The sequence below is a fragment of the Colias philodice genome, chromosome 24 (assembly GCF_061535455.1).
Source record: "Colias philodice isolate Cphi_HAF_F1 chromosome 24, ilColPhil1 Martin Lab GWU primary, whole genome shotgun sequence".
NCBI classification, from domain to species: domain Eukaryota; kingdom Metazoa; phylum Arthropoda; class Insecta; order Lepidoptera; family Pieridae; genus Colias; species Colias philodice.
In genome coordinates this window covers 569,950-597,035 of record NC_143109.1, presented here as the reverse complement: position 1 = coordinate 597,035, position 27,086 = coordinate 569,950, and the positions used below count along the sequence as shown (strand labels likewise).

The 27,086-nt window shown below is 34.3% G+C and overlaps 1 protein-coding gene across 1 annotated transcript in view; it reads right to left on the bottom strand.

The window, feature by feature from the left end:
- Window positions 1-1,383: 1,383 nt before the first annotated feature.
- apolpp (retinoid- and fatty-acid binding glycoprotein apolipophorin) overlaps window positions 1,384-27,086 on the bottom strand; it is a 35,704-nt gene continuing 10,001 nt past the window's right edge. The window contains exons 11-58 of the mRNA XM_089710414.1: window positions 26,822-26,974; window positions 26,300-26,447; window positions 25,646-25,766; window positions 25,209-25,371; window positions 24,701-24,895; window positions 24,260-24,439; window positions 23,610-24,147; window positions 23,254-23,430; window positions 22,430-22,776; window positions 21,976-22,191; window positions 21,736-21,856; window positions 21,271-21,646; window positions 20,871-21,099; window positions 20,458-20,612; window positions 19,761-19,920; window positions 19,329-19,550; window positions 18,833-19,008; window positions 18,400-18,508; window positions 17,911-18,067; window positions 17,498-17,667; window positions 17,022-17,167; window positions 16,485-16,739; window positions 16,113-16,254; window positions 15,692-15,836; window positions 15,145-15,336; window positions 14,683-14,921; window positions 14,261-14,359; window positions 14,080-14,133; window positions 13,687-13,852; window positions 13,176-13,357; window positions 12,716-12,915; window positions 12,315-12,444; window positions 11,823-11,994; window positions 11,463-11,581; window positions 11,044-11,316; window positions 10,649-10,814; window positions 10,071-10,276; window positions 9,697-9,828; window positions 8,887-8,991; window positions 8,125-8,309; window positions 7,326-7,557; window positions 6,817-6,964; window positions 6,231-6,371; window positions 3,260-3,375; window positions 2,824-2,938; window positions 2,499-2,614; window positions 2,016-2,210; window positions 1,384-1,606 (exon numbers count right to left, since the gene is read on the bottom strand). Coding sequence (XP_089566540.1) covers window positions 1,589-1,606; window positions 2,016-2,210; window positions 2,499-2,614; window positions 2,824-2,938; window positions 3,260-3,375; window positions 6,231-6,371; window positions 6,817-6,964; window positions 7,326-7,557; window positions 8,125-8,309; window positions 8,887-8,991; window positions 9,697-9,828; window positions 10,071-10,276; window positions 10,649-10,814; window positions 11,044-11,316; window positions 11,463-11,581; window positions 11,823-11,994; window positions 12,315-12,444; window positions 12,716-12,915; window positions 13,176-13,357; window positions 13,687-13,852; window positions 14,080-14,133; window positions 14,261-14,359; window positions 14,683-14,921; window positions 15,145-15,336; window positions 15,692-15,836; window positions 16,113-16,254; window positions 16,485-16,739; window positions 17,022-17,167; window positions 17,498-17,667; window positions 17,911-18,067; window positions 18,400-18,508; window positions 18,833-19,008; window positions 19,329-19,550; window positions 19,761-19,920; window positions 20,458-20,612; window positions 20,871-21,099; window positions 21,271-21,646; window positions 21,736-21,856; window positions 21,976-22,191; window positions 22,430-22,776; window positions 23,254-23,430; window positions 23,610-24,147; window positions 24,260-24,439; window positions 24,701-24,895; window positions 25,209-25,371; window positions 25,646-25,766; window positions 26,300-26,447; window positions 26,822-26,974 — 8,502 coding nt within the window. The 3' untranslated portion in view covers window positions 1,384-1,588. The remainder of the gene's footprint in view (window positions 1,607-2,015; window positions 2,211-2,498; window positions 2,615-2,823; window positions 2,939-3,259; window positions 3,376-6,230; window positions 6,372-6,816; window positions 6,965-7,325; window positions 7,558-8,124; window positions 8,310-8,886; window positions 8,992-9,696; window positions 9,829-10,070; window positions 10,277-10,648; window positions 10,815-11,043; window positions 11,317-11,462; window positions 11,582-11,822; window positions 11,995-12,314; window positions 12,445-12,715; window positions 12,916-13,175; window positions 13,358-13,686; window positions 13,853-14,079; window positions 14,134-14,260; window positions 14,360-14,682; window positions 14,922-15,144; window positions 15,337-15,691; window positions 15,837-16,112; window positions 16,255-16,484; window positions 16,740-17,021; window positions 17,168-17,497; window positions 17,668-17,910; window positions 18,068-18,399; window positions 18,509-18,832; window positions 19,009-19,328; window positions 19,551-19,760; window positions 19,921-20,457; window positions 20,613-20,870; window positions 21,100-21,270; window positions 21,647-21,735; window positions 21,857-21,975; window positions 22,192-22,429; window positions 22,777-23,253; window positions 23,431-23,609; window positions 24,148-24,259; window positions 24,440-24,700; window positions 24,896-25,208; window positions 25,372-25,645; window positions 25,767-26,299; window positions 26,448-26,821; window positions 26,975-27,086) is intronic.

Below are 27,086 nucleotides of genomic sequence, written 5' to 3'. Positions count from 1 at the left end.
CCTAAGTAATATTTATATATTATCAGCTTTTTATTTTTTGCTATCCTGGATCAACCCGGGCGAAGCCGGGGCGATCAGCTAGCGACATAATATAACATACTACTCCTAATTAATTACCACTAAAGAAAACAAACACAAACTCCCTTTATTTCCATACTTAATCAATTCATTGTAGACCATAGATGCGCATGCGCTTATCCTTTCGGTTCAGTGACGCATTATGATTTCTTTACAATATGACGTTGGTAGCGTCATAGAACATAAACTAACTATTGTTACAAATACTACGTTACATACTGATTATCATTTTTATCATCTACTAGCTGTGCTCTGCGGTTTTACTCGCAGTGCTCCGCTCCTGTTGGTCTTAGCGAGATGATATATAGCTTATAGCCTTCCTCGATAAGTGGGCTATCTAACACCGAAATAATTTTTCAATTCGGACCCGTTCTCATTCCCGAGATTAGCGCGTTCAAACAAACTCTTCAGCTTTATAATATATTATATTATAATATAGATAGAAACTGGACTAGATATAATTAATGACCTTTAAACCAAAACACGTAGGTACTTACAACAATTTACTGTAAACATGAACTATACCTGTGTTTGTACATAATTTTTAGTTTGTACTTAATGTAAACGGAGAGGAATCCTACATTCGATATGTTATTCGTATGCACAGTTTTATAGAATTTAGTACATTTATTAGAGTGTACCTGTTCCTACTTCGAAGGCAAAACTATAAAAATTATAACCTACATCAATCAGATAGAACGAAGCTTTCTACTTGGGAAATAATATTCATATCTATAGATCGGCTCAAAAATTGCCTACGTTTTTGAAATACTAATATTCTTAACACGACTAAGCATAGAATTATATTAGTATATCTAAAGCATCCAGAATAAAACTATGACCTATTCAAATTTGTAGTATTATATAGTTCCGGATTGATGAATCAATGAACATCTCATTTTCTTACAACTTTGAGTCAACGGTATGATAGTGTAAACAGTGCTCAAGGTCGATAGTCACTATTATATTTATTTAATGTTATATAAGAGCCAGCTGATTCACAATCTATGAATGGATTCATATTTTATTTATTTGAATAATAATTATTGTAGGAAGTAAAATGACTATTATGTAAAGATTTAAAAGTTCTTTCAAAAAATATAAATTGTGCATGTTATTAAAGTTGCTAGTTACATTCAATTGTTTCAAATGGACTTAATATTTAAATTATGTATTTTTTTTAAATATAACTATCGCAAGTATCGTGTTCTGTTATCTGTATTTGTTATTGTGTATCATCATTGCATTATTCGCAAAGAAAAAGATAGGTTAGACTTAGATGTAAACTAAAATAAAACAACAAAATAAATATTATTTTTTTATTTAATACGAATGATTATTAACACTTATGAAACTCTGCTTTGGTATAAATAGTGTAACGGACCTCAACGTTATATAACTGTATGAAGAATCGACTCGTAATGATATTTTTTTTGTATGTATGTCACATCGAAGCCCGGTTACGTAGAACTAGATGTATTTTCTTTAATGGCGGATCATGTTTTTACATTCACTTCCTCTTGTGAGCCTGAAACAATAAAACACATGTTCATTAACTGGTTTAATAAATCTAACATAGAAAAGTACCGCTAAAGGAAACTTTAATCAAAATAATGATTCAGAATATACTTTTAGCAATGCTATGTGTACCAACTGATCAAACGGATTGAATTTATAATTGTTTATTATTTGCTCAAAAACATTTTATTTTGAGGTTTAGCAAATTGATACACATTTTTAAATTAATAATTGTGCGAGATTTGATTACCAACGTTACCCTTCTTTTCCAGATTAAATAATGATGGACTATCTAAAATTATGAGACATTTGCTGCCGTGCATGTATGTGTGCAAAAATAGCATCTACGTTTGATAGTTTGGGGCAGTTTTATCTCATCTACTCATCACAAAAATAACAAGAAACACAATCCAACTTACCGCATCCTTCCTCTCAGTGGCCACGCACACAGAGCGCACCCTGAAGGGGTCCACGTAAGTGCAGGTGCAGGTCTGCACGGAGCTGTACTGCAGCATGCGGTTGGTGATGGACGCAGCTGCCGTCTGGAGGTACTGCTTGCGCTGTCCTGGGTTCAGCTCGTGGTACGTGGTCGTGGAGAACACGAAGCCGTCGGTCTGGAAACGGTAGTTTATTAGAAAAGAGCAAAAATATACAGTAATAAAAAAAATATTTCAGGACAATTAATTTCAAACACGGCACGATCTGATCCCATATTAAGCTTTCGCTTGTGTTATGGAAACCAGATGGCTGATAAACATACATATATAATTTTAAATAAATACTTATATAGATAATAGTAAACAGATAAGTATATAGAAATTAAAAAAAAAATGGATTTTAATCTTGAAGCTTTTGGATTAGGTATGGGTGTTCAGTGATAATGAGATTTTGAAAATACTTACGTCCTGAGCCATGTTGATGCAACCATCATTGACGCCAATGTCCATTTTAGATCTTAGCGCTTCTGTGTCCTTCTGTTTCTTGTCTCCCAACACTAATACGGCATTTTTGGAGAATCCTGTAGAAGTCATGTTTAATAAGCAACGAGCTTGAATATTGTATCTAATTTAAGAGTAATGTAAATTAAAATAAAGTTGTGATAAACATAATAATAAATATTCATATATCTGCCAAATAACAACCTAAATCTTAAACCAGTTAACCTTATATTATAACAGTTTCTAATTCTAGGGAGTGAAATTAACGAATAAATGGACATAAACTTACCAACAACAGGCTTGCCACTAATAGGCGCAAGCTTAGATGTTTCGGTGATGACAGACACACTGTATGCGTTGTTGTCCATCCAGATGTCGTAAGACACGGTGCGTAGGGCTTCAACCTTAAACAGAACATAAAGTTAATAATTTTCAACATCAGATAAATTTTTTAATTTTAGAATTAAGGAAAGTTGAAATTAAAGTAGTTGAAGCATATGTGATCAAAGCGCTATTTCGAGATTTGGAAGCGTTTTCAAGTTTACGGAAGATAATCTTGAAGTTATTAGTAATGTAAAAGTAGTGATTTACAATAATGTGATGTATGTTTGTATAGATAATTGTTGCAAAATTACGAAAATAGGAACAACTTCCATAAAAATTACTACTTTTAAACCAAAACTTGGTGAAGCTCTAATCAAATTTTAAGCAGTAAAACAACTTACCAAGAAGAACTGCGGTTCGCAAGTGGTGCCAACAGAGCTGATGAGATGCTTCACAGCGCCAGGTCGGAGCGGCAGATCCGTGATGGAGGCGTAGCCGGCCATGATGTTTGTGGCGCCTGAAATCATAGTGTATATGAGTTTAAAGTGTTAAATATATGGTCTAGTGCTTTTACTTTTTTTATTAAAGTTGCAAGAGGATACAAACTAACGTTACCATAGCCAAACGTAAAAAAAAATTAATGAAAACACAATTGTAACGTGAAATCAATTTTTTTACTCATTAAATATCAATTTTTTTATTACACATTAATATCAATTAAATACCAAAAAAAAATGTGAGCCGTCATGGGACGCCTGGCAGATGTGAAACATCGTTCGGTTTACAAGTGAGCCTATAGATACGTTTTTGAAACAAGGAACGGTGATGTAGCATTCAAAAAATTTCATGATGATTTTAAATTGTTTTACGATCTCTGTTTCCCAATTATAAGAAAAAAACAATATACTAATGTGAAACCTAAATGGATTTCAAAAGGCATTAAAAAATGTAGTCAAATTAAAAGAAGGCTCCTTTGGAAATATAGATTATCTCGCAAAACTATTGACAAAGAACGTTTCAAATCATATACTTACAGATTTGCTAAAATTATTAAGTGCACACAGAAAAGTCAGAACAACTATTTCATTGAACACTCTACTAACAAATCAAAAGCGACGTGGAACGTCATTAACTGCAGAAAAGATAACCATCCCAAGGTAAACATTAAAGAGATAACTTTAAATGGACAAAATATTACAGAACCTATGGACATAGCCCAGGCTTTCAACGATCACTATATTAATTTAGTTCCATTATCTACAATTAATAAAGTTAAATATTTATATGGCAATGATGTTAAGATTTCGAAGCCCTGTGGCTCGTTCTTTTTTAAACCTACAAACACTGAAGAGTTAATTGCAACAATAAGGAATTTAAAAAATATTTCAGGTACCGGTTATGACGATATTTCAACTAAAGTCATAAAATCTGTTAGCCATATGATCGCCCCAATTCTAAGTCACATCTTTAATCTATGCATAGAGCAAGGTATATTCCCGTCAACATTAAAGAAAACTATTATTAAGCCTATACATAAAAAGGACAGTAGAACAAATATTAAAAATTATAGACCTATAGCTTTAATTCCAGTTTTGTCAAAGATATTTGAGAAAATAATATGCGGTAGATTGTATACATATCTTGAGTCTAAACATATACTGGCACAAGAACAAAAAGGTTTCCGTAAAAACAAATCAATTGACTCTGCTATTTATGACTTTCTTGATATTGTATATTCTAGAATGGATAAAAGGTTACCAGTACACGCTTTATATCTTGATATGACCAATGCCTTTGATTTTGTAGATCACAATATACTTTTAAACAAATTGGAAGCTTGTGGAGTAAGAGGGATACCTTTGAAGTTACTAACATCATATCTTAGAGATAGAATTCAATGTACACAGATTTCCAGACTATGCATGAGTAGTAAAACTGAAGTAGCATACATGTCACCCAATAGGAGTGTTCTGTATGGAGTTCCTCAGGGAAGTGTACTGGGACCCCTACTATTTCTTGTCTACATTAATGACCTGCCATATGCCTCAAAGAGTCCCATGATTCTATTCGCCGACGACTGCACTATTGTATGTAAAGATACAAATGAAACCATAACGAGTCTTAGATCCATAGTAAAATGGTTAGAAGCCAACAATTTACAAATAAACTTAAAAAAGACTAAATACATGTGTTTTAAGCAAAAACCTCAATCTAATCTCTCCAAAATAAATTTTGAAGGCGAAGATATCTACGAATCTTTATCAACAAAATTCTTAGGTCTATTCATTGACGCTGATATGAAATGGCAATCTCATCTAGACTTCGTCCGTAAGCGTATTTTTCAGTTTTCCTATGCGTTGCGGATGTTACGAAAGGTGGCTTATGAAAAAACAGTGCTTACAGCATATCATGGGTATGTTGCATCCCGACTAAGATATGGCATAATTTTTTGGGGAAATGCCTCTAACATAAAAAACCTATTTATAGCCCAAAAAAGCTGTATTCGATCAATTTGTGACTTAAAGAGAACTGAGAGCTGCAGACCCTATTTTAAAAAATTAAAATTATTGACACTGACATGTATGTACATCTTTGAAATAGCTCTCCACGTAAAACGCCACCCTGAACTATACACAAAGGTGTTAAGTGAACGAAATCGTGACCAGTTGCAAGTACGTTTCAACGTTAAAACTGCCTTATATCAAAAAAGCGTATTTGTAACTCCAGCAATTATTTATAATAAATTACCACTTAACATTAGAAAATGCACCAGCTTGACGTCCTTCAAGAAAACTCTTTTTGACTATTTAATCGAAATGACTTTCTATTCACTTACAGAATATTTTAACAATTAATTAATAAGTAAACTGACATTACCTACATTTTCTAAAAACCCATGACAATTACCTATTTCAATTTTAAATATGGACCATTCAATAATATTTTGTGCTTTTTGTTTTGTGCTTGGTATAAACAATAATATATTAATAATGTTATAAATGTATAATCGGTTTAATAATTAATAATCCTGTGTAAAACATTTTTAAAAATTGTACGCCACATGGCAGTTCACAGCGGATCACCTAATGTAATAACTTATAACCCATAATACCTGTGACACAATAAATAAATTTTGAATTTGAATTTGAATTTGAATTTGAATTTGATGTGTATAGCGTGGCGACCCGTCGTCATGGCAAGCGTCGCCACGTCAACAATTCGGTTTACAAGTGAGCCTATAGATGTTTCACATCAAAATTTTTTGGGCAAAACTGGTACTTGACGTTTTAAAATATAAGCTTTCTTTACTTCTGCTGATTTAATTTATGTTACGTAACAGATTTCAAAGAAAAATAAATATTCAGTACTCACCAACATTAACCTTGATGTATTCAATGATGTCCATGATGATACCTTCAACCTTGTCAACACTTGGGATGCCAGTGTTCACGCGCTCGAACATGTTGTAGCGGCTCTCGTCGTCAAACATCACCTTGGCGTTCTTCAGTTTCACTGGAGATAGATTTGGGGTTGTAATTTGTTATTTAGATGATTTGATTTTTACAATGGGTATCATCAGATGCTTATGGCTTAAGTAGGTGGTTTCAAATGAGTAGCATAGGTTCGATAGTGAATTAAAAGTAAAGATGAAATACCTGCAAAATTTAGATAATAATATAGGACCTGCATGGCACTAGTCTTTTTATTGTTATAATGTAAAATATTTTTACAACTGACCGCCTAGATGATTTTCTGGTGGATTAGACAACGCATTTTATTTTAGGGGCTTCATTTTGTGTACATTTTTAACGATATGAAATGCTTTTTAATCTATTTATTATTAATTTTATTTCAATGACAATCATGCAGAGGTGAGGATGTTTCGTGACTGGTTAAAAAGATAAGGAAAATTAATATACTTTAATGTTGTAAATATTAATAAATATATTATACTCACAGTCAGTATCGTACAAGATCGGGTACGGGTATTTAGAGGTAAGACCGACGAGGTACACCTTGATGTCAGAAATGCGCTTGCTCTTAAGTCCGTCAATCACTTGCGATACTAGGGGCACGATCAATTCCTTGTAGTTTTGTTCGTTGGCCTGGAAACAATAGTTAACGTTTAGTTTAAGTTTACGTTTATTATTATAACTAAATTGACCGTTGTTCGTCATCATAGACCGTGTATAAGATTTACGTGAAGTCGATATCAAAACAATAATGATATTTATGATATAGTTTAAAAATATAAAGTCATAAATAATGAACAAAGGAGATTCGAGTATACACAGATTACTATAATTTTTATTTGAACCAGATTTTACCAGATAAAAAGCCGTTATAGAGATAAATGATAATTAGCACAACTTTTAGATGTATAAATCAACAGTATGGTCATCTTATCCTTATTTGAGCATTTAATAAAGTCACCTACAATTATTTATCAAAAGAAATGGTCCTCACCTTAGTAACCTCAACAGACACGATAACATCAGCCTGTTTCGCGGGCAGTTTGAATTCATACACTTCCCCAACTTCCCGTGGCTTGTCGCCGTCCTCACAGCGCACGCAGCGCGCGGGCAGCACGGCGGGCAGCAGGCCGGTCAGCGCGAGCGCCGCGTAGCCGCGCGCGAGGTCGCACGCCTGGTGGATCGCCTCTTCGCCGTCACCGCTGCATGCGTGGATGCAGGCTTGTCTGGAGAGGGTTTATTTTTAAGTAAAATATTATAGCATATATTTTGTTTAAGTTGAAAATAAATTTACTGTATGCTTTTATGTTTTTATTTCTATAGCTATAAAGGATTTTCATTCATTCATTCAAAGAATTAGCGAAATCTTAAGTACCTACTACCTAGCGATAATCCACCTTTTGCTGATTTAATTTGCCTCTGTTGTATTTATTTTTAACGCAATAAAGAAATTTCAATAATAATTTATACAACCCATTCCCATTCCATTCCACATTTCACACCCACACCCACACCCATTCATTTATACATTTAAATTGTCGGGATCATGGACGTACATACATTTAATGACTTTTAATAGCTTATAAGTGATATTTTAGGTGATCATTCTGATCTAGAAAATTTAATAGAATTTTACGTCATCAATGAAAATTATTCTTTCATACTACAATTATTAAAAACGATATTGAAATACGATTTTTTACTTTTCCAGTTACCATACACACATCATCCAACACTTCAAGTACCTTACGTATAATTTCATGTTGCTATATTATAGATAAGTAACTAATTACCTGAAAGGTGCAATATCCAGGACCAAAGACAATGGTCTGAGGGGTGAGGTGCCTCCAAACACAGCTTCACATGCTGGAGGAAGTGCCGCGTGCATCTGGTGGTGCGAATGTTCTGGAGCCTTCACTTGCGGGCAGCTGCCAGCTAGGCGGTACGCGTTACCGAACTCGCTCTCTGATTGAGAGATCTGGAGACAATTGTTAATTAAATACATGCTACGTAAATGTTTGCCTTCGTCTTTGTCTATGCCTATATGCTTAGTATTCAGGGTTGTTTAATGTAAAATTACAGGCATAATTGAGTAATGTTGCTTCGATGAGGCGATGGATCTATAACGCTCCTATAAATTAATGAGTATGTTTTGGCACATGTTGCAAAAAATGTTCCGGAAATAAAATGTTAAATGCATGATAAATATAAATTGGAAACAATTATTATTATTTTATTTATCCTTATTTGTACATTAAGTAATATTGGAGTTTTAGAGCCAATCCATACTAATATTATAAATGCGAAAGTAACTCTGTCTGTCTGTTTGTTACTCAATCACGCCTAAACTACTGAACCAATTTGCATGCAATTTGGTATGGAGATATTTTGATACCCGAGAAAGGACATAGGCTACTTTTTATATCGAAATATGTACCACGGGCGAAGCCGGGGCGGACCGCTAGTACAATATAAGTTATATCAAAATCTATTTAACGTTAATTAATCGAAACAATACTATTACGATAATATTATGTAGAAGAGGAGCCACTAACCTTTCCGTTGGGTAGTCTGAAATCGTCGTAAGGTTCGTTGTTGCCATCTCCAAGAAGACCGCGCAGTTTGCCGAGGTAGAAACCAGAAACTTCTATGTAGCACACCTGTAAATTTATAGGGTTAATTTATTTGTTTAATACTTTTGCATAATATAGGGGCCATAGAATATCGGACTGGTTAACTAGTAGCACAGAATACATAATAGTAGCTAAACGCTACAGAACGGACACTCTCCGCCTCCCGCCAAAATTAAACACTTACCTCACCCCGCACGATCAGTCTAAAAATGGTCCACATTTTTCTACAGGGACGATACGCAACGAAGATTGAAAACATTAATCAAATTGACTTAAAGTAATTTTATTATTTTGGATTTGTGATTATCGTTTTTCGTAGAAAATGGTTAGATATTGTGCTGTTTACGGATGTATTTCATCAGAAAAACGCGAATTTTTTTACGCTAGTCAAAAATGTGCCAACCATAAAGCGTTAACACACACATTTGCAGTCTCTACAGTGTGACTGTCAAAAAGATAATTTTGTATGGAGTGTCCGGGGTGTACTAGTAGTGTAAATAAATGTTTCACTCAAAGCAATTTAGCAATTAATTTAAATAAGAAGAAGCATCAGCTATATTCGACGAGTATAATAATAGTAACAGAATACATTGAAACATCTTTGCATCTAGCATATTGCCTTAAAAATCATGAGCTTGGAAGTTAAGAAAGGTAAAGTTAGGAAAACCTGGCAAATATGAAAGCTTGTAAAAAGTATGGATAACAAAGTGAAGATTATTATAACTTTCTTACCTCAAGTTTGCTTGTACAGAAAGCCATAACACCGTACAGTGAGCCAAGACCAATGCGTCCGTTGGGCTGTCTGAACGCGAACGATTCCTTTTCGACGATAGGGTAGCCGTGATTGGCTCCGTTGATAGATGCCTGCGAGAAAATAGCAAAGCAAGTTAATAAATGTGTTTAAATCATCAAGGTATTAATAATAGTTCTGACAAAAGAGATCTGGGAAATGGTATCAGAAATTTTAAATTTAATAAATTTTGGAGATATCAATAGATTTATAAATTGAATTACCTAAAAAACACAATCATACTAAGGTATGATAGTTAGATATAGATTCTATTAGTTTTGTAAAATTTTAACAGAATAAAAAAAAGACGTATCACCTGTCCGTTCTCCTTCAGCTCGATAATAGCTCCACTCCTGTCCTCCATGATCAGCGACTTGGGGTTGCCGTTCTGCAGCTGCATCATGAGCGTGAAGTTCCTGTCGACGTGGTCGTGCGCGAGCACGTAGCGGCACGTGCCCGGGAAGGTCAGGTGACGTCCGTCGAACGTGAAGATGTGCTGGCCGTTCACGATTACCGCACGCACTGGGTAGAGAAAGATGGTTTAGATACAATACGATTGATTGGATGGACGATTTTATTTATGAGAAATTAGTAAAGACTGCAGAAGAAAAATTCAATGACGCTTAGAATACTAAAGGGAATAAGAATAGTTAGTTGAATTACGGAATTGATAAGATACAACGTTCAGCACATTACAGGAAAGATTTTATTTGTAATGAAATATAAATAATGCATCATATACATATTAAGTAATGTAGATATGAAATTTTAAACAACCTTTATTCTAAATTTAGTCGGAAAGTTATGGTTAATCATACAACATGCGTATAAAAAAAAAGCTTTAGAATCATATTGAGCAGGAAAAAATAATAAATGTGATATGTGTAAACTTACTCTTAGCTGGTACTTCATCCAATGGGTTGAGACTGCGTGGTCTGTAAGCCCTGATCAAGCTAAGTGGGTCGGGAATGTCTCCTTGAATAAGTTGAGAGATGAAGCTCATTCCAGCGGATCCGCCGAAGTAGGGCGCTGCGAATGATTGTGGGCCGGATAGGGATGGCTAAAATATAAAATAATGGCATACTTATTGTTTTTTGCTGCACACTATATTAAGTAGCGAGGAGTAACTAATTTCACAGACATTTTATATTTTATAAGAAGTGTTTATTGGATTATATTATAATGACACTACAATCAACGTGATTGCAATAAATTTTATACGGGTATAGTTAGATATATATTTTCATCAGCAGGCAATATTATTTATACATCATTAAACACTAACTTACCATAACAAGAGCAGGGATTGAGCTAAATCCAAGTTCGTTCAGGTTCTTCTTGACGAATTGCACGAGAGATGTTGCAGCTGCCACCAATTTCTCATAAACGACCTTAAGTTCTGCCTTCTCATCAATCTTCTCTTGACGCAGTTTCTTCTGGATGTAGTTGAATAGAACGTCAGAGAAGCTCTGTAGTTCTTCAGTTGGGAGGAAGCCTCGGATCGATTGTTGACCTTCTTGTAAGATGGCCAGGACTTGTTCTGGGACGGCTAATTCTTGCCACTGTTGATAAAGATAAAAGATAGTTTAATACATTTATTTATTAATACATTAAAGGATTTGAGTGTAAGTTCAAATGATATTTTTTGAACGACTTAATAATAGTGGAAAATGTGTTATTATTATGTAATTAAATAACAATAAATAACCTTCTCCTGAATCATAGAGATGACAGGCATTTCCTTGATTTGTTGTGAGATTTCTGCAAACAGTGCTGATGAACGAGTACGGAATTCTTTCATTTGAGAGACGATGATACGAACGACGTCTGAAACACGAAAAGTTAGTTTTACAAATTATATCTAATGAAATTATTATATTTTCATTATTATATAATATTTTCATTCTTTCATTCATTCATTCGAAATTACTTCGTTAAACAAAGTTTATGAAAATACTTCTCCCATTATACAAGTCTTTATTAACCGTGAATAAGCTTTGATAACATCATAAGACACCAAAAATAGTAGATCAAAATATTAAAATTGCTTCTATAATTATTAACTTACCCTTGAACATGCTGGTAATAGTGCCGATGAATTCATCGAACTCAGGCTTGTGTTTCTCGAAGAAGTCAATAACGATGGCGGCCACATGAGCTGCGGCGTCGATGATACCATCCATGTATTGTCTGAAGGCTGCTGTGAGGTTGTCGTACAGTTCCTTTAGTTGGGGTTCGATCTGTGGATGATTTTGTTGATTAGAACATTATTTTGTTAAAATGTCAATCAATTGCAATTCCGTATGTCTTGATTTGCAAAGTTTAGCTCTTTGGAATTGGTTATAATTTTGGAAAAAAATTAACTAATTTAAGCATATCCAATCTCAGCAAAACGGTAACTTGACTTATTATTTCGAATATACAATTTATGATAATATTATCATCTCTACAAAAATGAAAGAACTTGAAGCTAAACTTTTCTTTAAATTATTATTTAAAATACATATTTTATTATATCTATCAATGAAGTACGGTAACTATTTCTGACTATTTTTCTTACCTGTTTCTCGTACATTTCGCAGACCTTCTTGCTGAGGTCTGTCACAACTTCAATGTACTTGTCAATCAGTGGTTTGGTCACCGTTATAACTTCATCGATCATCTTGGCGATAATTTGGACGAGATCGTGTCTGTTAAAAATAAATTAATTTTAATTTGAACAATATAACTCACTAAACTCGCCAAATACTCTGACTTCTACATGATGATAAAAATGTATTTCTTTACAAAAAGTGAATTCGACTGATCAAAATAAATTCCTTCATTGTATAATATTAAAGTTAGTAAGTTATTCTTCGCGACATAATATTAACAAATAACAATTCTTCAGATTCACTTATGTGTAAATCCATAATCATTCTTATCTTCAACGAGATTTGTTACACTATCATGAATACTTACGCAGCCTCTGAAAGCTCCTTCAAAGTCTTGTCGTTAGTGATTTCCTGCATTAGTTTCTGGAAGTCTTCGCGGTACGCTTGTTCCAGTTCCTTAGCCTTGGGTTCCACACGTTTGAGCATTTGCTTGAAGTCATTGCTGTTCTTCTCGCTAATTTCCTTTACCTTGGCAATGAGTGTGTCCAAGTCCTTTTTGAATGCGGTCTATAAGATACGATTGATTTAGTATGTGGAAAGTTAGATTTTTAACATTTTTTATTTATTTCAGTGTATTCGTCGTATGAAGTATATTCAAAAGATGTTAGATAATAGCAATTATTATTGTTAATTATTCAACAAACTACTAAATTATCTAATTTTTAAGTGTAGGATTTTTTTAAATACTGTTAATAATTATTATGATGTAAAATTTTCGTAGTAAACTAAGCGATAACATTCTTTGAAATATTATATGGTGTACTCACCACAAAGTGATTGTAATTGTCCTTCGAGATACCATAGTCGGAGTTGACCTGGTTATCCTTCATGAAGAGAGCGGCGTGGACGATGTTCTTCTTCTGTCCAGGTAAAACGATGTCAACGGAGATGTCTACACGTTCCTCTGGGTTCAGGTGACCGATGATGGACAGCTTACGTTCCTTCTCATCTGCAATAATAATACCTACGTTTTTAACTGAGGAACGCATTTTGAAAAAGGAAGCATATTATTTATTTACAATGATTTAATGCTTAAAAATAACTAACATTTTCTAGATATAACCTAGAATACTATGGTAATATTATGTAAAGTAGATTTATCTGCATTCGAAATTTAGTCATTTCCCTATAATAAATCCTACCAAATTTGTAGTCGATATTTTTTTTCTATAAAATTTATGAGTACGTATTATAGAGTAGTGCAAAAACTGAATGAAAATTTTTAAAAATTTTAGATTGCAATAATTGATATGAGAAAAATTAAACTAAGGGACTCACCACTGTATCCAGTGCTGAATTCATAATATTGGTAGTCCTTAACAACACCATACAACTGCACAGGTTTGAGCTGCAGTAAGCTGAAACGCAGGTCCGCTTGCTGCAAGTTCTCCTTCATTGTCGCTGATCCTTCCAGGTCGATGACCTTCACGACTGGTGTGTCGAACTGTATGGAAAATAATTATGATTTATTACCGATTTTTTATGTATTGTCTTTTTGTATTATAAATTTGGCCATGTAATCCACGTATGTTAGTTAGTATTTTGCCCCATATACATAATATTATAATTTAACAAAAATGATTTCGACTGCTTCTATTTTATAAGTTTTTTTGGTACATGCAAATAATATTATGTTTAAACATAATGTTATGTCAAATAAAATACACTCACCATAATTTTAACGTGAACAGGGCTAGCTTCCATGTTGAATTCAGCTTTACGATCCTATAAATAATATAAATTAATCAGTATTACAATATTATAATATTATTCGCAAGTATATTCACTGATATCAAAATAACATTTTGTTAATGAATAAGATTACGTTGAGAAGAATTAAGACGAGACTTACGTTGCCAAGTACAGGGTGCGAGACGAGAGCCACACTGGACACTTTGACGGAGTTTTCAGATGGACGCTGAATTGCTCCACGGACGCGGACGAGAGCCTCCTGAAATTTAAATTCATTGGTTAAATCTCTTGTGAACAATGGTCAATATTTATCTATACTGCGACGTTTCGAAAGTAATTGTTGAACGAGTTGAACAAAAATTGAGTTTTTTAATAGAAGAACTTAACTGAATTAAAAATAAAGCATTGAAGCAATAAGAAAAGAATCGAGCAGCAAGAAATTTATTAATGAGAAGATATTAAAAAATGTGACAATAACTGAAATATGATAGTTCTTATACAAAAGGCCAAAATTATCGAACCTGAAAACTAAGTTACAAATAAAGCATCATATTAAGAAAGAAATAAACTATTACACCGTACCTTGCGAATCTTAGGGTGGACGAAACCAACTTCAGCCAAGGCATCACCTCCTTGGTCATTAACGTTCAGGTCGACCAGGAATCTGGCGCCAGTCTTGGTCTCCGGCCTGTTCTTGTCGGGGAACAGGCTCATCTCACCACGGATGGGGAATGGCAGGGATTTGTCGGTCGGGTATTGGACCAGGGTCTCTACAGCGAAGACGCGTTTGGGCAGTGTCATTGTGAAACCGGCTGGGAATTCTGCAATAATAATAATGGCTCGTGAAGATGTTGAACAGCTTTTTAATATTATAATATGTAGGTTATTTAGTGAATATTATTAGAATGTTAATAATTCTGCTATTTAACGAACAATTGTATTTGATTTTTTACTGTGGTATTCAAGGTTACTTAACAAAAAAAATTGGTTCAATTTCTGCAATATACTAAATTCCTAGATAGCTAAAATTATTATGATACTCACTTCCAAACTCAGGTTTGCTGTAGGCGTTCAAGTGCATCTTATCAGACTCCCTGTTGACGTGCAAGTTGAGCAAGTACTGCGGGAACTTCTTGTCGGAGAACTCGTTGCTGATTTCGAGACCGAACTCTGTGGAGACGCCGAGCTTGCGAAGGTCGAAGCCGACGTTGAAGAGGTGCTGGATCGCGCCGGCTTCTGGTGTGGAAAATTATTTTTAAATATTATTTCTAATGCAACAGAAAATATTCTATATAAATATATTTTTTCGGAGTATGTGCTACATTGAATTTTGAATAATTGAAAAATTCGTATTTGCTTCATTTCTATTAAAAATTTAATTTCAAGATTTTCTTATAAGGAAAATGAACTCTATCAATAGAAAACTCATTCGTCAGTGATAACTAACTTTCTACAAGTTGTTAAGAACATTTAAATATCCAAATCAACCAACCTTAATAAAAAACAAATGCTATTATTCTATCAAAAAATAAAACTTAAAGTAGGAATCTCGATTCATTTCCTATCCCATTAATATAAGAACAGCACTTACGGGTCATAGCGATCTTGGAGTTCAATTCTGCGTGTGCGCATTGTTTCTTCTCTTCGCAGTACACGTACGAGGTCTTGTATTCCAAGTTTGTGATGCGGGCTTCAGCCACGTGGTTAAGTTCGCCAACAGCTACGTTGATGAATGTCTGTAATAAATAATTCATTGCTTAGTCTAATCGGAGCACTACGTGTAAAATAAATGTTTGGTAACGAATTATCAAAATTAACTTCTGCTTTATGATTTCGCTTTTTAGTATGAGAATTATCTATACAGAGTAATTCTATCGCACCAGTTCGTTCGTTTAATATCACTGTGGAATCTTTAGCGTGTTCTTCTTTTAAATCTATCAATGAGGAATATTTAATATCTGCGTTTGTATAACACACGAAAAAAAAATTAATTAAAAGCTCTGTTATCTTACCTCGATGCCCTGTTCATTGCCCTCAGTGAGCAAAGTGCGGATGAACTTGAAGTTAGCAGGCTTCTGCGAGTCTTTAACCTTGAGGGTTCCAGATCCTTCAATGATTGTCTTCAGACCTTCCTCCTTCTTGATTAATGAGGTACTACAATAGTTAAAAGTTCGTTAATTCAATCTTGTATTGAAATCTCAAAATATATTGAATCGAAGAACCTAGTCATACCTAATGGCTAATTTAATTAATAATTGTAATAGACAAATATTTTTTTGAGTGAAATGACAAGTGAAGGACGTGGACTTTGAATTTCAATTTTTTTATATCAGAGTTAATCATTTAATTTTTAGAGCAGTTAAAAAAAATACATTTAAATTTACCTTCCACTCAATACATTCTTGTTGTCATTAATCGCGCTGAATTCCAATCTCTTGCCGTTGCCAGCGTCCTTGCTAGAGATATCCAACTTGTAGTTCTTGAGAGCAAGCGATTGCGAGTTTCCGCGGAATTTCAGGAAGAGATCATTCTGGAAACCGACTTCGAAGGTAGCGTCCACGTCGAATTTGTTGAAGTTTACGAATTTGAGTTCAACCTCACCGTGCTTGGCCTCGAAGTTGGAGCCCTTCATGTAGACCCTGCAAAATTATATAAAAGAATACAAATATAATTATAGAGTATAAGATTGCTGATTTTTGTTAAGAGAGTTTAAAATTTAAGCTTGTGCTCAACAAACTTATATTTTACGTAGAGGTATTAATTAAGCTCGATTAACTATAGAGATGTTATATTAATGTCATGCCTACGTAATTGTCTGATAGATTAATTTACAGATTATTAAAATCTCTTTGTTCTTAGGACATAGTAATGACAGTATTTATCTGTACTTATCATCGTGAAGAAATGCATGATTTGCTTACCTCGCAACCTTATCAGAGCTAGGGCTTGAGTATTTGAAGTCAAACACGGGCTTGATCTGCGACAACACCAGTAAGCTCTCCGAGCGGTACACGCGACCGTCAGCGTCGATTGATAATACACTGTTGTAAGTGTCAGGTGTTGGGTTCTGAAGAATATAATAGATGTTAAAAGATGTGCTTAATGAGAATTTAAAAGCAAAATCGTATAATCACTTTTCATAATTGTTATACATCCGACTTCATTTGTTTTGTTAACTTTTATAGTACTAAGAGGACAATCGTATTTATTGATGTAAGTTTTATAAAAATTCTTTGTGATTTAAACAAAGATATTTACAAATATGTGTTTCAAGACAGAGCATATTAATAGACACTTTTTAATGAGTTCGTTAACTTTTATAAGTATGATGTATTATTTACGGTATCTTTATGTTTTATTTCTTTGTTCAAATTCATGCTTAAATCATAAGTCTTACCTTGTTGTGCAAATTGAGAACCAGCTTCTTCAGCTTATCATTTTGTGGGGCGTTCGCGTTGACCTTCAGCTCGTAGTCTCTGCCTGCTGATGATCCCTGGATGTTGAGGGACGCAGTTTTGCCCTTGCCGTACTGTGCTTTGAATTCCATATCGCCAGATTTGGAGTCACCTGATAATATTCAATTATAAAGTTAATGTTGTTTAAATATATAATAATAACCGGATATAATTTTGGTGGTGACGTTTAGAGTAATTTACGAATTTAGTTGTGTTTATTTTTATTTGATTATCATAGCGAATTTCAGCTATCTTTCTGATTCTTTCTGTTCGATTTTTTATGATACATTCATCCATAAATATTTCAAGGTAATTGAGAACTTTATTAACTTCCTAATTTATTTCGTAATCTTACCTTCTATGTCAGCCTTGTAGTTGACATCGAACACAACAGGGTCGTAGTGGGGAACGATGAGCTTCAGCTTGGTGTTTCCATTCTTGGTGTTGTATTTACTGCTGCCGTCGATCTTGTAGATGTCTCCGTTGATTTGTAGAGATTCAATTAAGGTCACCTGATGGTAGAGGATAAAGAGTAAGTTTACGTAAACTTTTTGTTAAATTTAACTTAACTTACTAAACGAAACAACGTAATTTGAAACGGAAATCTTGCAATATTTTTATTGGCATTTGTACTATGTATTAACATAATATTTGAATTTGTACATTTTTGCGAATCTTCTTTTGACGCGTTGAGAGTAAAATTTCAAGGTCGCGTCATGGCAATACGTCACGTCATGGAGTAAGGCGACGATTTTGGTTTCTTTGAATCTTGCCAAAGAAATTTCACTTCTGACACGTATGCTCTGCTTTTTTTTGCAGATTTTAAATATTTTATTAAACTTACTTCAGAATCCTTGTTTTCGGGCTTTAGGTAGAGTAATGTAGACACGAATTTGATGTCATGGGCCTTTTCGAACGGCAGACGGACAGAGACAGTCAAGTCATCCAAGTACCTGAGTGAAAATAATTAGTTTATAATGAACTGAACAAAAAATGGTGGCATGTCCAAGTAATATTTTTCGTATTTCTTACAATATTATGTCTATAATACAGTTTTATACTACGTGTATTTTGTATTGAATAGTGTTTAAAATGACATTGATCCTGTTGACCCTTGTGGCAGTATAGATTTTCTATATAAGATAGCTACTATGTAAATCAAAATTTTAACTATCTAGAGATCAGAAAATCACGTTGAACTTTTCATGCTATTTTTCAATATTCTCTACTATTAGTTTTGTTCAGATTGCTAATTTATTAGATTTTCGAAATCTTACTTCTTTTCGCCGGTCTCTGGGAAGTGCGCGACGTAAGTGCCGACCACCTCAGCGGATAGATCGTCACCATAGCTGGCCTTCACGCGGTACGGGTCTTCGAAGGACCTGATGTCCTTGAAGCTGAAGCTACCGTCGATCAGAGCGCGCTTGGGGATCAGGTTTCCTGATACGTCACCCTGGAAATTGGGTTAATTATTAGTTAAATAATTGGCTATATGGTCAGTGCTATAATGATAATTCCGTCTTGGTGTTCTATCCGTACTGTGTTTGTAAATTAACAGACTTCAAAAAAGGTTTTTTAAGAATATCAGTATCACATCAAAATATGTTGTAACCTTTGCATTAAAATAATTTATATGATTTTTTTATAATACTAGATAGCAAATATCTCACTAGACTATTAAAATGTGCAGAGCTATTTTTTTCAATAAAATGTTATTTTTCATTATTTATTAATGTCGTATAAAGAAATTTTCTTTCACAGAATTGTATTTACCTTGAATTTGACATCGAATTTATCGCCATTAGGATGTTTCTTATAGAAGAAGTTGCTCTGTAGATCGCGGCCATTTTGCAAGCGCATCTCAACTGCACCTTCATAGTCGAATGTCTTTTCCATGTCAGTGTTGGTTAGTTTGCCCTTGTAGCTGATGATGGACGCTGCACCTCCACGCTTGGCTGCGTCAGACAGAAGGATTTCTGCGTGACCGTTGTATACCTGCAATTTGTTTTTTATTATAAATTTTCAATATAATACCAAGGAAAATGGAGAGCAGTTTGTTTCAATGGAACTAATAATATGAAATTAGTTAAAAATGTCTTAATAATATATTACAAAAAATTAATAAATTATTTTTTTATGTTGCATGAGTTATGATATTGATACAGTTTGAATTATTTTGACAGCAAAAATAATAAAATAACGTACGCCATCTTTAGCTGCAAGCTCTCGGTCGATCTTCAAGTTCAGGCACCTTTCTGTTGGTAGCACGAACTCAACATTTAAGTTGCCCTTATCATCTCCCATCAGACCTCCCTCTTGGTGCACATTGACTTCTGTCTTTTTGCCGTTGTATTCTAACTTGTTCCTGGAAATTATTTGAAGTTAAATGCGTTCGATGGTAGTGGCCCTGCCTTCCAAGCCAGAGGTCGTGGGTTCGATTCCCACCCGGGGCAAATATTTGTGTGATGAACATAGATATTTGCTCTGTGTCTGGGTGTTAATTATCTATATAAGTATTTATTTAAAATTATATATGTATGTTTATCAGCCATCTGGTTTCCATAACACAAGCGAAAGCTTAATATGGGATCAGATCTTGCCGTGTGTGAAAATTGTCCTGAATATTTATTTATTTATATTTATTTATTTATTTATTATTCGATGCAGTTATAAGCTTACCTATTGACGCAAATAATTAAATCCTACACTATTGTAGTTCTACATTTAGATACATACACATATACATAGTGCGTAATATAATAATTGGAGATGGATGATAGAACGATGGTGGTAATTTTTTGTGCATTTTAACGATTCAACATTGCTTCTAAACAAAGTCTAGTCGAAAAAATAAAATTAGAGATGGAGATTGTTCTGCATAATTGTTATTTTAAATACTTACTTGGAATCAATAAGCTTTTCGTTCCTCTTATTGTTAGTGCTGAAGTGTAGTTTTTCGTTGTTATCCTTCTCGAAGTTAAGGAACAATTCAACGTCTGCGTTGTAAACAGGTGCTTTGGAAACGAATTTCACATCAGCTTTAATTTTTCTTTGTGCCTGAAAGTAAATTGCATTAAATTTATTTATTTTGATTGAATATGTAATTGATTTACCATTATTAATGTTGTATTTATATAACCTTTAAATTTATGTATTAAACCTAGTTATTGTAATGAACATTTATTTATTAAATAAAAAAAGGTCGAACTAATTAAATAAGTGAACTATTTGTTGTGATCTTAGTTTTACTAATAATCTTATAATTTCAAAATCTTTTTACTATGTGAAATTTAAAAGGTCTCAGTAGTATCTTACCTTTTTAAATTCGATGATGAGCACACCGTTTCCTTTGCCTTGATTGTCAGTTACTTGGAATTGTCCATTAGCGCTGATGGCATCTTTCAGGATCAGCTTCAGCTGACCAGTTGGATTCTCACCACGGTTGACCTTGGCGAGGAAGTCGAGAGCCACATTGTCTTTAGCAAACGAGATGGTAGCGTGAGCGGAGTATAGGTTCTCGTTCTCAATGATACCGGTGTCGAAGCTATGGAATAAATAAAATAGTATTTAGAAATACATATTTTGCATAATACATAAATTGCATCTATTCTTCAATTATTCATAATAAATTTAATTTCTACTTCATTTTTGGAATGGGCAATTTGCTGGTTTACATACTTATCAATGCTATTTATATTTGACTAATTATACTTACTTAATATCTTCCTTCATACCACCACCAGCGAGTTTCAAGTGTCCAATAGCTCCAATGTTCAAATCGTTAGCCTTATTTCTGTGTAGTACCACTCCGGAGAGTTCGTATTTAGCCATGTTTTTAATTTCAATGTAATTTTCCAAGTTAGATTTGTCGGTGGAAACAATATCTCTCTTAACGAGAACTTCAACCGCTTGTTTGTCTAATTTCAGGCCTAATTTGACTCTGTAGTCGCCCTCCTTCTTAATGTGTCTACGGGCATCTACATCTAAATCGAACTCCCTGTTCATGTAATTTCCTTCAACGTCTAAATCAAACTTTTTAGGGTCGTATTCCAGGTCGAATTTTCCCTTGATTGGTAAAGCGTGGATTTCAACTGTAAGGAATTAAATGAAATGAAAAATCTACACAAATAAGGTATCAATAAATGAGGAAGGTAAATAAGGAATTGATGTTAGTTCTTACGTTTGTTCTTGGTGATAACGTGAGCGGCATCAGGAAACTTCAGCAGTTGGTTGAAAGTGACGCGTTGGTTTGAGTCACGAAGATCTCCACCGTAGTAGAAGTCTATGTCATTGTGGATTATCTATGAAAAAAACAATATTTGTAAGTCCACTTTGTAGACATTATATTATTGAATCAAAGCAAAAGTTATGTTTTTTTTATTATTAATAAGCATGATAGTTAATACATAAATCTTCTTACATCTTTGGCGTTTTCAAAGTGTCCATTGACCTTGAAGTTAACGTATGGGTTGAGTGTGTTCATGAATTCGAGTTTGACATCGTATCCCTTAAGGGAACCGCTGAGGAGAAGGTTGTGTTGTCCTTTCTTTGCTTTCAGGTCCATTTCGATGACTTTAGGTTCGTAATTGAAGTGTCCCTCTACGTTTACTGGCTCGTTGGAGTTTGGCAAGTTAACCTGAAATTACCATAAAATATTCAGAACACGTAGAATTAAAACAATAATCATAATGTGTATTGTTTTAAATAAATCAACACGTAGATAAAAGTTAGTTCAATAAACTGAAATCAGTAATTAATAATTCTAACAAGTAATTTTCTTCAATTTAGCAAAGAAATGGTTTATTGAAACGTTTACTGTTAAACTTTTCACACCGTTAATGAAATAAATCGCTTTGTTAAAATAAATAATTTACCTTGATTCCTTCCAAAGTATAATGCACAGCTGGTCCATTGGATTCCTGAATCAATTGTCCATCGACCTTAAGGTTCTGTCTGCCACCTTTGTCTGGCAATTCGTATTCAAGAATCGGTTTCCAGACCTTCCTTCTGTCATTGCCTTGAGCGTTAAAACCAACTTTACCGTAATAGGTCATAGAGTCGATTTTAGCATCAATAAGAAGCGCTTGTTCTGTTGGTTTGGTGAAGAGCGAAATTTGTCCATGCAATGTTTTGATCGGTGACTCTAATGCTAGTTTGAAAGTCTTCTCTTCTGGGTTGTATATGACATCTCCGTTAAATTGAGTGCGTCGGTTTTGAGATCCTATGAAATTAAGAACATTTAACAAATTAATTTAATTGTTTTTAGATGCATTACGTGACATAACAAATACTTTATAACCGACTTCAAAAAAAAGGAGGAGGTTATCAATTCGGCCGGTATGTTTTTTTTATGTATGTACACCGATTACTCCGTGGTTTCTGAACCGATTTACGTGATTCTTTGATTTTTGCGGGATGCGGGATGGTGTCGAATTGGTCCCATAAAAATTTTATTCGGATAGGCCCAGTAGTTTTTATTTTATGAGCATTTTTGTCTGTATTTGTAAATGTTGCAAGTGCAAGTTTGAAGTCGGTTGTTTTTAACGCAGTTATTGACTTGTATGTTACAAGTTAATCCTAAATCAATTACAATATTGTATGTGTGTTATCTTACGTTCATTTATTAACAGGTGATTTTAGTAGCTACTGATTGAATTGATTCAATTGATTATTGTATTAATTGAATTTGTTAAATTACCTTCAGCATCAAAGAGCAGTTCAACGCCGTATTTGCCGGTCTGTTTGTCTGTCCTCAAGGCTCCCTTCAGATGGTAGCCGCGAAGGTCGTTCTTCTCAAGCGCAACTCGAATCTTGGCGGGGCCTACTACTGGGTATTTCGCCAAGAATTTGGAAATTGAACTTTGGGCTTCAGGTCCTGGTGATAAAAACAGTATGTGAAGGTTATGGTATAAGATTAGAATTTCTTTCGTTAACTTTAATTTAATGTTAATAATGTTTCAGATTTGAAGTAGCATTCAATGATGCATTTATTTATTCTGATAAAAAAGATAATTTAAATTTACTTTCTCTTTTAATTATTGATGTGAAATTTACCTGAGAATGTGAAAGGTACAGAGAACTCTCCACAAAGAGTAAGACCAAAAATTCCAGACATTTGGTCGAAGCATTCAGAGTAAGATTTCTTATCAGAGTCAACCTTGATTGGCGTCTGCTTTTCCATCTGTCCCTTCTCAGCGGAGAAGAATACAAGTTCGTTGGATGCAGTTATGATCTCTTGTTTGTCAATTGGCAGACCCAATTGGAGATCGAATCCTTGACCGTTCTCTATGACCTTGGCGATAACATGACCACCAGTAGACGAGTGTAGGTTCACAATTCCTTTAATACCAGCTGTGACTGCATTAGCGTCGACCATCATGACCATTGAGACTTCAATGTCTGTGCTGGGAACGAGCTTAACGTCAACCTTAGCATTTTGTGGTGAGCGGAGGATTTGGCGAATGTCAATGTTGGTGGACAGGTCCACACGACCAGTGGCTGATCCGACGACGTCCAATTTGATTGGCAGACCGGTGGCTGTGGGGTACGCGAGTTCAGCGTCCAAGAATAAGAGGTGAGCGCGGACTTCTTGCTGCAAGACAAAATAAATTTGACTTAGCGATATTCAATGTAATGAAATATTTCTAATCGATCTAAAGATTGTGCTTTTAATTGCTTATTTAAAGTTGTATTTTTGTAATTACCTGGAAGTGCTTGACTTTGTTAATGCCATCGCTGACGATCTTCATCACCTGGTCGAGACCCTTGTTGAAGTCGAAGCCCTTATCGTCTCCAAGTGATAGGAACACGGCGTCAGTTCCGAACAGCTTCAGGTAGACATCGAGGTCGAGCTCGTTGTTGTAGGGGACTGATTCAGCTTTTACCTGATGGATATGAAATAATGTTGGTAGTAGTCGATAGTAAAACAATGGCACGTAAACAGTTTACAAAGTAAAATCGACTACAGATATTTATATCAATTTATTATTTAACTATCTGGTTATAAAAATATGAGCAACGTGATGACTATGGTCACGCTCTAATTATTTTATAATGGTTATGTTGTTACTATCGTAATTACTAGTAAGAACCGAACAAAAAAAATGCTGTTATTGGCAAAAGTTCGCTACCCTCTGTGCACTTACGTTCTTGTCGAAGTTGTCAACCTCGCTCTTAACAGAGCGGCGGCCTCTCAAGTTCCCGTCAACCTTCTGGAAGGTTTCCTCAGCGCGCTTGTACAAGTTGTCGTAGATCTCTTGTGGCCTCTGGGTACGGAACATGCCTCTTGGTCCCACGAAGTGCTCGATCACGCGGTCCAGGTTGCCTTGACGACCACCGATCTGTGAGGAATGAAAAATATTTATCAGTTACTACTTGATGCTTTTGAATTGTTTTTAATTTTCTTTTTATAAACTTGAAATTATTTCACGTGCTTTCAAAACGCAACTGCTCTTTATTTGTCTTTTTAAAAATTTGTTATTTATTGAGCATTTTATTGATGTATTTGAATCATAATAATAATTAAACAGACCAAGTGATTTATCTACACAGAGACAGCTATAAGGAAATATACAAATAACCTCTCAGTTTAATGTTCTCTGTGCTGTATATTTAGTTAACGCAAACAGTACAATTTTTAAAAATAGTAATCACCTCGAAGACGTTGATATTGTGTCCGAAGATTTCAGCTGTAAGGTTAAAAGTAGCAGATCTTGGGAGGAAGGAGTCCTGCGAGTAGATGATGGCCTCTTCGACGGTACCACCAGCGCCCAAAGCATCAATGTTGTATGAAAACTCACGGAAGAACGAGTATTTCCTATGAACATAACATTTAAAACATTAAATTAAATTACACCAGGCAGAACGAATATTTTCTATTCAGAACACTTAGAATGTAATATAAATATTAGCAAACCTGTTGTTGCATAAATTTTTTGTTGAAATTATAATATTTAAGTAGCACTAAATTTACATTCATTCGCATCCACACTAAAATCATTTGCGTAAATATATATTTTTTTATAAACTGTATATACATTTTTTACGTTTCTCTTTTTGCGATATTATCATTAGAAAAAAAAGAAAATTACCTGTCATCAACATTGAATTTGCTGGGAGTGGAAATGAGTCCATAGTGTTGGCGGGCGAGCTGCTTGTCAGGGTTGGCTGATGAACGGATGTGTCGCAGAGATGTGGTGATGAAACGGCCGACTGGAATTAAATTTCGAGTTAACTTTGCGTGTTATTTATATTTTATACTAGCTGCTCCGCGCGGTTTCACCCCCGTGGCTCCACCCCTGTTGGTCGTAGCGTGATGATATATAGCCTATAACCTTCCTCGATAAATGGGCTATCTAACACCGAAAGAATTTTTCAAATCGGACCAGTAGTTCCCGAGATTAGCGCGTTCAAACAAACAAACAAACAAACAAACTCTTCAGCTTTATAATATTAGTATAGATTGCATTTTTTGTTATCTTTACCTTTCTCAAAATACAATAAATAGCGAAATATAATTTATTTAATCTTACGGTGTGAGATCATTAGTAACATTTTATGGTTACTTATAATATTTTCATTCATGAAGTATATCGTATGATTCGTATGTGTTTAACAGTTGGCTTACATTATGTAAATATAATTTTTTTTCATCAATAATTATAATAAATTACAATTCATTAAAAACGCGTCGCTTCAGAAAATCAGACGTTTAAATCGTAAACTATTGTATAAGAAAAACCTACCTTGGTGTACAGGTTCAGAGTCCAACAAAGTCTTGATTTCATTGGCAGATTTGCCACAAGGACAAGCAATCACAGCAAGGTATGCCTTGATACGGATTTCAGAATCCAATTGCCTGTTCTTCATCAGGTCTAGACCGGTCTTCTTCAACTATATGAACAAAAGTAATGCAGAAATTTAATTTAAAGTTTAAACAAATTACAATTAAAATTAAATACGAAATCTATTATTACTTTGAATGTTTTTCTTATCTCTTCTTTTAAGATCTAACCTTTCTGAAAAGCGCCTTTTAATTTTTTGTACTATTTGACTAGATTTATCTTTCATTTCTATAAATAAATAGAATTTTTCATAGCTTTTATGTTATATTAGACAGGCATACTAGGCATTTATTATACTAGATTATACGTTGACAATTATTTGTATTTTACGCTATATACCTATTCCATATTCTTCGCCTTGTATATGCCCATTGACCGGCATGAATCACATACGATTCTTAGTTCTAAAGTTATAATAGTTACCTTAGCAGCACAAGGATCAGCCTGGAAAGCTTCCAAAGCAGCGACCCTCACGCGGGCTTTGACGTTGTTGTCGTTCGCGCAGTGCACGAGCTTGTCGATCAAACTGTCTTCCAAGTGGCGAATGTTGCGGATACCCTTCAGTACTGCTACCACCTGAATAATTTATATATTATATAGTAAAATTACATATAAAAAACTTACTAAACTTAAAAATATTGAAGAAGATATAAGGAAGTAAAGACAAAAATTCCTTTCTGATTCTTTT